This window comes from Leuciscus leuciscus (assembly GCF_965113295.1).
Source record: "Leuciscus leuciscus genome assembly, chromosome: 9".
Lineage (NCBI taxonomy): Eukaryota > Metazoa > Chordata > Actinopteri > Cypriniformes > Leuciscidae > Leuciscus > Leuciscus leuciscus.
This window is the reverse complement of record NC_138733.1, coordinates 16,967,669-16,979,438: the sequence shown is the minus strand read 5'-3', so window position 1 is coordinate 16,979,438 and position 11,770 is coordinate 16,967,669. Positions and strand designations below refer to the sequence as shown.

Below are 11,770 nucleotides of genomic sequence, written 5' to 3'. Positions count from 1 at the left end.
TATATCACTAATATGAACAGTCACTCCATATTTGGCAGAGGCCATCACTCCCGACCCCAGAGGCTGTTTTGTGGTATTTGCCCTCATAGTAAAATACACACAGGAGCACGTTTTGTCTGCAGTTGAGTGTATGACAGTGACCCCTGCCCTCATATTGTTACTGCTTTCCAGCGATGCTCCAGGTGAAAGATGAGCGAGGATAAGACTCTTTCCTTTCATCCTTCACCGTTACGCTCGACACGTCTTAAATGAAGCTGAACCTAAAACCTAAAGTAACTGAACTTGTAAACTAGGATGCCTGAAGCAAAGCTGTATTCGTTTCATCGCTTCCTCTTTTCTTTAGTCACAACTTTCAAAAATAAACTGACATATGTGATTTTAACATTACACATGGTTGTAAAGGTATAGACAACAGTTCTAAAGGTCAAGACCTTATTTCCTCACAGACCTCATTGACTCTAGGTTGAGCTCGTAAAAACATCTCAGTGCTTTTACTTACAGAACTTCACAAGGTTTCATGCTGTACTCGAAAATTTGCAGTAGAAAGAAAAAAAAGTTTCTTCAAAAACTTACTGAGGCCTATTGAAAATTGCTTCTTTTGCATTGAGCCCACACTGTAGTTTGCATTAGAGAATGCTTTCATGCATTAACCGTTGGCACTGTGTTGTATCTCATTTACACTTTGTTTCTCATTTAGAAGGAAGATCTGTCTTCTCACACAGGGGTGAAGTAAGTCTTTTTAGCTTTTTGACTTTTTCCTCTCACTAATACGCCTTTTGCAGAGGCTGCTTCAAATATTGATGAGCTGAGACCTTTGAAAATGCCTTAAGTGTCAGCTTTATTTGAGCTCTAACTGTGCAGTGTGAAGTGATTACATTATAGTACATTCCAAGCAGATGTATTTTGTTATTTTGTTATAAAAAGCTGTTCCTTGTTTTTGTTGCTGAGATGTGTGATTGTTTGTGTAATAATAGAAAGAACTGAGCTGAGAAAAGGAACATGATGAGTTTCATGGCTTGAGTGGTCAATGAAGCTCAAAGTGCGTGCAGGTGTTTCCTTTAACACTAATAAATTGACTAGCGTGGCAGTTTCAGATAGCGTACATCAATTCTCAGCAACCTAATTTTGGACTCAACTGCACCCAGAAAGAGCAGTAAAGTTAATATAGATCATATATGTTATATAAATGAACTGCTTCTGCATAGTAATCATAAGACATATTTATGAACAGAGCATGTAATGTAATATTCAAAATAATGGGAGTATAGAGACTTTACATTTTTTACATATAAAAAATAAATTAGAAAAGACTTATTCGCTTCACAGGCATGGATTTAATAATAATAATAATAATAATAATAATAATAAATTAGTGCTTTTTAAGAGTTTTGGTAATTTTGGTCCTGATCATTAGAAGAAAACTGATTGTACAGATGAAAACAGATTTTCTACATGTGTCCTTGGAACAAATATGAGATAAAGACAAAAGGGGAATTCACCAGTTTACCAAAACCCTCTCTGCTTTCATTATAGAGCAGTTATGGACATAGAATTTGTGCTAAGCTGAAACTTTAAATTCTGGTAAACTGAATTAATGAGGATAGCGGCTTCCCTTTGTGGTGACATCACTTGAATGCAGTTGCTGTTATAAGGCAGCCCACTCAAGCGACCGCTGTAAAATTATGAGATGATCTCAGGAAGTAATAAAAGAGTTTTTGACTTGATATCATATAAGAGTTTAGATTGTTACATATCAGAGTGTGCACATGGGAAAATGTAAGTACAATTTCTGAATATCAATACAATTAGATTTGCACATTTCACATGCACTATGTTGCAGTATGCAAATGTAAGATTATTTACTTATGAAAATTAAATGCACTGCAAAAGCCTGAATCATCAAGAAAATATTCATTTATTCGATTAAATTCAGACGCATTCAGACTATTAGCATATGCTATCATTACATTATATGGATGGAAACCAATTGATCGTTGCTGTCTTGGCACATTATCTGTTCTGATAAGTGTGATTAATTAATATCTCAGTGTTTGCCTTTTCATCATTCACACGCATTATATAAACACTGGCGGTGATAATTTAACACTGGGGCCTGTTCTTTGGCAGTTTGACAGAAGCTCTAAATGTAATTTTGGGGTCATTTTAATATCTTGAAAAATATACTTAATATTTAAGTATCACATTGATGCTTCATGATTTTTCTTAATCTTATGAGGATTTTTTATAAGCAACATTTCACTCTTCAATTTTTTCTCTTTTGTCCTCCATGAACAAAGTTCCATTACTTTTTTTGAGGGGATGTAAAACATGAATAAATGCAATTATCACATGATAAAGTTCAGACTGGTGCTGTACAAGCTCAAGATATACTTCTAGTGTTGCCATTTTATTGATTTGAAGCCAAATTAAACCATAAAAGAAGAAAAATGTTACTTGGATGTATACTGTGTGCTGAAAGACAGTTAAAGCATCAGAAATCAGGGTTATTTTAGGGTTAGTTAACAATAAAATCAACATTAACTGAAATAAAATAAAATGATAAAAATATGTAAAAATATATATTTAATTTCACCTATTACATTTCTCATATTAATTTAGTTGAGTTTGAAGTTCTACAGTAACTCAAACTAAAAACTGAAACTCAGAAACTATAAATACATATTTAAAAAATAGAAATGACCAAAACTTATAACAAAATGACTAAAACTTTAAAAGTAAAATGTTAAATATATCAAAATAAAATCTAATTCAAAGTATAGTATCTCGGTTGATACAACAAATAACAGATGGATGGACTTAGTTTAGGGGTTCGTTTTTTATTATTACCGTTTTTAATTCCACATGCACTCACTGTGTCTTCGAGATCTTATCTAGTATTAAATGTAAATGAGCAGTATGAACAGCAGCAAATTATAATTTTTCGCAAGAATTCAAACGTGGGGCTATACCTTCCACATTCAGCTTTAAATTACGAGGTGAAAGCAGATAGGAGGTCATCACCATGTTTATTGCCAGTAGGTTTTTCCCTGCTAGACTGGTGGTTTATTACTATACTGACCTCTTTGGAAACATTTCACCATTTCAGAAACCAGACATACTGTGGAGTGGCTTCATCTTGATATGTAAAACTCTTCAATTGCCCTCCTCCTGACAGAAAAGACTTCACAGCTGCATAGCTTCCTCTTTTTCAACTTTTTAAATCCTGCTGTGCTTGTATTGCACAACTGTAGCGGCCTCTTTGCTTTCATTGTTATATATTTCGAGTGGCTGTCTCTGTGAATGTTAAAAACTGAATTAGTTTCTGTTGGAAATGCATAAATTACAAATCCCAAACAATGTCTATTCTATGAGAGTGCAGTGACTTAATGAAAGGATTTTTTTCATTGTTTGCAGAATGACAATATATCAGACATTTATTAAAGAAAAAAAGACCTGACGGTTGTTTTGTCAAGGCTATGGAGAGTTACAGGTGGTTAGATGTCGGCCTGTTCTAACATAGACCAGTGTGTGTTGTGAATCTATGATGAATGGCACAGAACAGGTACATTACTGATACATTATTTGGTGATTAAACATTGAGACTTTAGCCTTAAGAAGTAACAGTTGTGCGAGAATGGGGTGTGGAGAGTGTGAGAGGCTTATACGCAAACAGTGTTTGGCAAACAGAGAAAGCGATATCAGATTTTCACATCAAAGGATGATTCTTTGACTCTCAAATGATTGAATCATCAGTCACAAATGTTGACTTAAGAGATGCATTAATTCATTGATTAAATTATACTCAATTTTGTCCTGGGGTGCATAAATGAAATGTCTGGAGCTTTATCAAGGATTTTTAATTTTTTTTTGGATTGAGCACAGTTAGGCAATCAAACATCACCAAACAATCACCTCCTTAAGTACACAGTGTGCACTGCATGCAGCTTTCTTTAGAATTCACTGTTAGCCAGCAGCTGCATATGTGTAGATTCACGCAACTCAACTTATCATGCCATGCAAAGAACCTGCCTGTTCATGCAAAAAGTAAATATATCTTTGAGATGTACTGTTAGAATCAATCACTTTATGCACTCTTAGAAGAAAAGGTTCTATATAGAGCCTTAAGGGTTCAGATATTAGGGGTTGCCATCATGGGACCATTATGGATTTCATTTTAATTAAATATTTTTGCTTTAATTAATTTTTCATTTGAATTACATTTTATGAATAAAATATCTCATAAACATACTTTATCACTATATAAAAAATGTAAAATAATCTGTTGAACATGAAAGTATAATGCAGTCATTTAAGACATTTATAGAAACTTTTTGGCATTAAGCGTTTAAAAAAAAAAAAAAAAATTTTATTGAGTTAAGAACCCTAGGGTTCTTCATGGACATTTTGAGATGAGCTCAATGTTGGTTGTTATGCATAACTGCATTACTAAGTAATTAATTACTGTAATTTAATTGCTTTTCCCTTGAAAAGTAAAGTAAGAGATTAATCTTAATTTTTCTGAAATTTAATTACTGTTACTTCTGATGTAATTGCATTAAATATGGTATATAACAATTCTATCTTTAATTTTTTTTTTGTGGATTTAACATCAAAATTTAATGTCTAATGTTAAAATGTATGCTTTGAATGTAACATTCTCTCTTTAAATACTTTGGTCAAAAATATATGCAATTTTTATATTATTCATTTGGAAGAATTAAAAGTGCAGTTTCATTTATATCCTTGTATTGTTTAACTGGTTGAGGTTGATATAGGATTTAGAAAGTTATATATAAGAAGTAATGCAATACATTTGAGACAGAGTAATTAACCAAAGTTAATAAATAATGATAAAAAGTAAGAAATGGTACTGTTCATTGTTAGTTCATGTTAGCTATTTTACTAAAATTGAACCTTATTGGAAAGTGTGATTGGAAAAAAATTGCAATTATTGTAATGTAAAATGATATAATTTAAAGCAAAATTTTAATTTGCAATGAAAAATATGAAATAAAGTTTCCAGATGCCCTTACATAATGCATCACAATTAATGCATAATAATTTATTAGTAAACTTATGTTTATTTTTATTTTATGTACAATACTGTTGAAAAGTTTGGGGTCGGCAAGACTATTTTTAAGGAAATTAATATTTTCAGCAAAGACACATTCATTTGATCAAAAGTGACAGTAATAATGTTACAAAAGTTTTCTATTTCAAAGAAATGCTGTTCTTTTGAACTTTCTGTTCATCAAAGAATCCTGAAAGGATCACAGTTTCCACAGAAATATTAAGCAGCAACTGTTTTCAACACTGATGATAAGAAATGTTTCTTGAGAAGCAAATCAGCATATTATAATGATTTCTGAAGGATCATGTGACACTGAAGACTGGACAAATGCAAATCAGCTTTTCCATTACAGGAATAAATTACATTTTAAAATACATTAACATAGAAAACAGTTATTTTAAATTATAATAATATTCCAAAATGTTACTGTTTCTACTGTGTTTTTGATTAAATAAATGCTGATAAGTAAGCCTTTTTTCAAAAACTTTGAATGGTGTACATTGGGATGTTTATGTTACATTTTATATTTGTGTAATTAATTCAGTTATTTAGCTTTATTTGAGTGTTTTGTGTGAATACTGTTCACCACACAAACTTGTTCAGTGGACTTGTTCAGTTCATGGATAGGCCAGTTTTTATGACCTTCTATTTTTCCACCTGTTTCATGACATGGCCATCGGCATATTTTAAAGTTCAAAGCAGATTTAAGTAGTCCCAGTAAGTTAATATATTAACATTATATAAGAAAATGACATATGCAGTTATGAACTGTAAAATGTTCAGCCTTCCATAATGCCTAAGACACCCTATTATCACACTTGCTATTTATTACTGTAAATGTATCTGTACGGAGGGGTTGGAACAGATGTTCGGTGGTCACGTTCAAACAATGAATTATATAGTCATCCAGAAAACAGTGAAACTCCAGTGATACTTCCTTAAAAAAAGGTTCACATGGAGTTCCCTAACATGGAGAGACAAGCGAAAGAATTTGCTCCAGGGTTTCAACACGTCAATAGTGGAGCTGCCAGTGCAGTTCTCATGAAATTTACTACCACCATGTTCCACCATCATAGCTGAGGCACACATGGGCACAATACAATGTTTGTTTTTGTTTTGTTTTTTATTGAAAAACAACCCTGTAACGTAGTTATATCTGATTGGCTGCTTTATTTGAATAGATTAGGAAGTGGGATTTGTATAATTATTTCTACAAATAAGCAGAGTTCAGTGTCACTCGGACTGACAAGGTCCACACTATTCACTAATGACTGAAATTGAACAAGAAAGAGTTTGAGTGATTACTGTCTTACAGTAGCTTTGTACGTCCGATTACACAAAACAAAAAAGACGAAAGGTCCAAATAAAAGAGGTATCTGTTGAGTGACTGAAACTTTCACCACTTTCTGCCCCACCTTGTTTGACTTGGCATGAATAAGAAATCCCTACATGTCTACATGGTTTTTAAAGTGCAATAGGAGTAATAATAGAGCTTTTTTTTTTGGTCACTCATCACGAGGCATGCTCATATCTTTCAAGCGTGTTCATGGTGTGTTTTTTGGTACAGCACTGTCAGAGGCGCCCTCATCCAAGCCGTACCAGGGAGTGAGGGTCAAAGACCCTGTAAAGGAGTTGCTGCGGAGAAAAAGAGGAAATGCTTCCAGAACGACGCCCCCCGGCACAGTAAGAACTACAGCCCACGTGTGCACACACAGGATATATGGTTTTGATTGTACAAACTATTCAACTATTCAACATTATCCCATTCATTACTCATTCAAATCCCTTAACTTTTCATTTATTTTCTTTATCTAATCCATCCAATGCACAGTGAAGCTCTCCAAATGTGAGACCCCATGAGGATTGAAAACTTAGAAATTGAAAGGATTGCGAAATATTGCAAAATCAATGTCAGCTTGAATTTTACTAGGCATTATTTAGTGCACGGCTCTCCAAACTCCAAGGGGATTTTATCCTTATATAATCCAGGTGTTTTTCCGTGACAGTTAAACTATTACCCCACATAGCCCGAGGGGTTGGGCATAGGGCCTATGCAAATCCGTTTGTTGATCTGCCAAGAGGCTTGCCTACCAACCTTAAAATTGTACCTGACAACACAACATAAACACACACTCTGCAGCCATTAAATTCTCATAAAAATTAGGTTGTATCTTTAGCAAACTTCTTGTGAATCCTCTTCGACTCTAGCAATGGCATCTTGATTGCTTATAAATGCTCATCAAGCTATTCTGCTGAAGCTTACGACGTGAGTCAGTGTTAGGCGAAACCACACAAAATGTGCTTATCTTTGTCTGTTATTTTAGGTCAGCTAGGTTATCTGTAAGCCAACCCCTCCACGTGCTCTCTGCCATTCCACTCAACACCTCTCTCAGTACGGAGATGGGGTTTTTAAGCAGCTTTAACATTATTGGGCTGGGGGCCACAGCAGTAAATGCCTTGATCCAATCTACCAGGTGTAGGTCTCAGACAAAAGTCCCTGTCATCTGTTTAAGTGGAATTTAAGTGGAAACACTTGTCCTGACATGTAATCCATTCTACAAAATAATATAATTGTGCTACCTTAATTGTTTTTCTTTTGTGTAAAACAAGCTGGTCTTTATCATTGTTATATCAACTGACTTGAAGACGAATAACTGCACAGTATACTGCTTATTAGATGTCTACTTACGAAATAAGAACAAGTTTGTAGCTCTTTTAATGTTTTCATATTCTTGCTTGGGACTCTTGAGATTCTTCTGTCAAAACTTCACACTAAAAACTTCAGTATCCTTTTTAATATATGGTGAGCACACCATATATTAAAAAGGATACTGAAGTTTTTAGTGTTTTAAGTGTTTGTTGTAGCCATGTTCCTTTGGTCAATATTCAATGAGATCCCAATCCTGATTGCAGAAAAACAAAGGTAATGGCTCCGGTTTTGGACAGTCCTCATTGAGATGCCAGTCCTGATTGTAGAAAAACAAAAAGGCCATGGCTCCAGTTATTGGACCCTCAGGGTGGAATAGTTCTAATAATTGTCTGTGTAAAGCAACAAGAAAAATGTTAATGTTTAATAAAATGAAGTGTAAGAGCAGGTTCTAGAATAAACTATTTTCTAACTACCAAATGTGTGTTAAAATTAGAAACTACATTTCATGCTTTAAGTTGTGTCTTTAAGTAGTCTGGCTAATGAGTGACACAAGCAGTTCAAATCAAAGACGTGAGCCATCTAACTTACTATCATGTATTGTGTGTATTCTGCTTTTACTGAGTAAGATCTCACTTCACTTCTATCAATTCCTGTCCCTCCTCGAATTGTCAAACAATCAAACAACAATCAAACAATAAGACACATTAATAAACTATACAAAATAATCAAATATGTTACATCTATTTTATTTAAATATTATAGCATTATATATAAAAAAAATTAAACAATGTATTATAACTATATTTCCATTGTTATTTTTTCAAGTTGATGGTTCCCAACAACACTTTTCCGTCATACACACACGCTGGTAAGTTACATATGAATATTTTGGTTTTTCATTGATTGCGCAAAGATTCTTATGCTCTTATTCCTCTCTAAAAGGGACTTCTAGCTTTGTAGAAGCCAACCAGAGTGGTCTTAATGATTCATTAGTGGATGTCGGTGGGCTTTGCACAGGATGGATTGCCCAGACCACCAGCACATCTGCTCTCCAGCCTTTGAGCCACTGGACTACCCCAGACTGCCAACACCACGACCCTACTATCTCATCCCACGCTGATATGTATGTCCAGCCGATCTGTCCCAGTTACACTGTGGTGGGCCCTTCCCCAATGCTGACGTTTGCGCACACACCTCTCTTCACCAACCTTGCGGTGAGCCACAGATGCAAAGTCACTGCTATTGTTTCAGGTCACTGCTATTGTTTCATATGCTAATTAGTCTCTTATTTGGTTCCCTCTTAGACCGTGAGCACTTCCAGCTCAGCCTTGCCTCCGGTGGAGATCCCAGACTCCTCCTTGACATACATTCCGTGGGCTCAGCCTTTATCCACCATCTCCAACACCGTCATGCAGTCCCCCTCTGTGCAAGCAGCCCTGTCAGCCTCCCAGCTCTTCCCAGTGCCTCTGACCTTGCCAGTAATCTCACCAGAACCTGAGCCTAGGCAGGTGGAGCCTCCCCAGGCCCCCGAGGGCACTCTGGCCCTTGAGAAACTGCTGGAAGACGATGAGGGCCACAAAGAACCCTACATCTGCAACTCCTCACTGTTTTCAGAAGACATTTAAGATATTTGTAGATTGGCACTCTTTTTGCGCAGCTTTTTACCTAATCAAGATTTCATGGTGGAGCCAATGTAGTCCTACATTGAATAAGCCCTATCTGAATGAGCCCCAGTATGAGCCCTACATGGGTTTGTCCTTGGGTTCTATGTCGGAACCCATGACAAGTATGGGATCATTCAAATAGGCTGACACAGAACCCATGGGCAAACCCATGTAATGCCCATACATCAAGCCTATATTGTGCTTACATTGTCTCCACCTTGTAATGTTGGCTGGCTCATGGCCACAAACACACTGTAAAGTTTTAGGAGTGACAACCGCATTGAAATACAGAAGCTTATTTAAATGATCATTTCCGAAATTGCGATGATTGACACTGTGGTAACCATAGCAATATTCTGGCATCTCATGTGTTTGGTATCCACTATTTTTGACCAAAGTAATGTTACAGTGACTAAAGAACTGTAAGGTTCTGCAATTTTAACTAAACCACTGTCAACAGAGGCGTTGTGTATTGTTTATGCTGGGAAGGCTGCTTAGCAGAGGACTCCTTGCAGTGTTGTTATGTCCACTTATAAGCGTTTTTTGGGCTTGTTGTTTGGGCTTGGCTTTTAAAGCGATCAAGTTTATAGGATTAAAGGGAGAGTTCACCCAAGTTTCTTTATTCTGTTGAACACAAAATATATTTTGAAGAATGTTGGTAATCAAACAGTTGACGGTAGCTATTGATTTCCATACTATGGAAGTCAATGGCTACCGTCAACGTTCTGGTTACCAACATTCTTCAAAATATCTTCCTTTGTGTTCAACAGAAGAAAGAAACTCATACAGGTTTGGAACAACATGAGGGTGAGTAAATTATGACAAAATTTTCATTTTTGGGTAAACTATACCTTTAAGAAAAGTGGGAATTAGCGGGTCACAATATTTTGATGTTATTTTCAATATGGATTTATATTTATTTTGGTCTATTATGTGCTTCTCCTTTTTTTCCCTAGCACGATCTAGCAACGCAAATTGGTCGTACCTCTTTCCCTGTGGTTTTCATACAAAAGAGAGACTTCTGATGCACATTTAAAAATGTTTTAAAAACTAGTTGTTCAAGGCAGTTCCATACACACTGCGTAGAATTTTTCTAAATGCAGTTGTCGCTACCTGAATTTTTCGAGAGCTAATTTGGTTGTATAATTCACTCCTGTAAATTTCTGAACTTTATGTGTACAGAATAGATTTAGCTTCAGTGAGTACATGGCCAGTAGGATTTGCCAGGCTGAAACTGATGTGAGGCATTTCAGACAGCATTTTGGCAGCTCTTATGAAAAATGAAATCTGGAAGAAATAACACATCTGGAAACAATTGTGAAGGGATAGATTAATGTCCCTTTTTGCTGGCTTGCGTAGCTGAAATGTAATGCAATTTAGTGTGCAGAATCCTGGCTGTTGCATGATTACAATGGTTAAAATACTAACATTTACAGAGTGCTCTTCCTTGTATACAGTTCATTAAAATGTCAGTTAGAATTAGAAAGGCATCAGTTTTCTGAAAGTTGGAGAAATCCCCTGTGGATGTTATCATTTAATCTACCTGTGCCCAAGACCCACATGCTTAGTTGTATCTAAAGTTAACATGTTCCCTAATGAGATGTTTAAACAAGGGTCTGCTCTGTGCATGCTCTACCATGAAATCTGCTTTTTTAGAGCTTCTGTGCATAACATATCTCCCTCAAACGGGTATGACAATAAAGCAAACGTGCATTTGCAAGCATTTTAGTAAGTGTGTGATTTGGTGGTGGGGGAAGGGGTTGTGTGTATGTGTGTGAGAATGTTTCTGATGTTTTTTGATTGCTAATTTGGCTTTAAAAGTATATTCAATTCAATTTCAATTCACATTTTTTTGTATAACGCTTTTCACAATACATATCGTTTCAAAGCAGCTTTACAGAAAAATGCTTGTTTCCATTTGTCAAAAAATTTACAGTTCTAAGATAATACAAATCATGCAGTTAGCCAATGTCATGTATTCATTTAGGGCGGAACCAATGATCTCATTAAAGAAATGATTACATGTTGTGATCATAATGATAACAACGTGGAAAATTTGGAAGTTGTGTGTTGATTTAGAGTTTGATTCCTCGCAGGGGTTGGTGTAATCTTTTCAAGTCAAGTATATTTGTATAGCGCTTTTCACAATACAGATTGTATCAAAGCAGCTTCTCAGTATTAAATTAAAATAATACAACAAGGTTTGTTTCTAGTGGAATTTATTGATTGATAAAATTAAATTACATATCCCCAAAATATCCCCAAATGAGCAAGCCAAAGGCAACAGTGGCAAGGAACCGAAAAACTCCATTAAGTGACCTAATGGTGACCTAAAGCTCCATCAGGTGACCCAATGGAGAAAAAAAACCTTGGGAGAACCCAGGC

General features: G+C 35.4%; 1 protein-coding gene across 2 annotated transcripts; it reads left to right on the top strand.

Moving 5' to 3' along the window:
• Positions 1 to 610: 610 nt before the first annotated feature.
• pou2af1 (POU class 2 homeobox associating factor 1) lies at positions 611 to 11,108 on the top strand. Of its 2 annotated transcripts, none has more exons than XM_082181075.1 (5): positions 611 to 729; positions 6,639 to 6,754; positions 8,547 to 8,589; positions 8,664 to 8,935; positions 9,026 to 11,108. In XM_082181075.1, exons 3-5 carry the CDS (start codon positions 8,550 to 8,552, stop codon positions 9,344 to 9,346), a joined length of 633 nt encoding a protein of 210 aa, XP_082037201.1. In that variant the 5' UTR covers positions 611 to 729; positions 6,639 to 6,754; positions 8,547 to 8,549; the 3' UTR covers positions 9,347 to 11,108. The 2 variants fall into 2 exon arrangements, with proteins under 2 accessions (XP_082037201.1, XP_082037200.1); XM_082181074.1 differs by lacking the exon at positions 611 to 729 and adding an exon at positions 1,361 to 1,776.
• Positions 11,109 to 11,770: the final 662 nt, after the last annotated feature.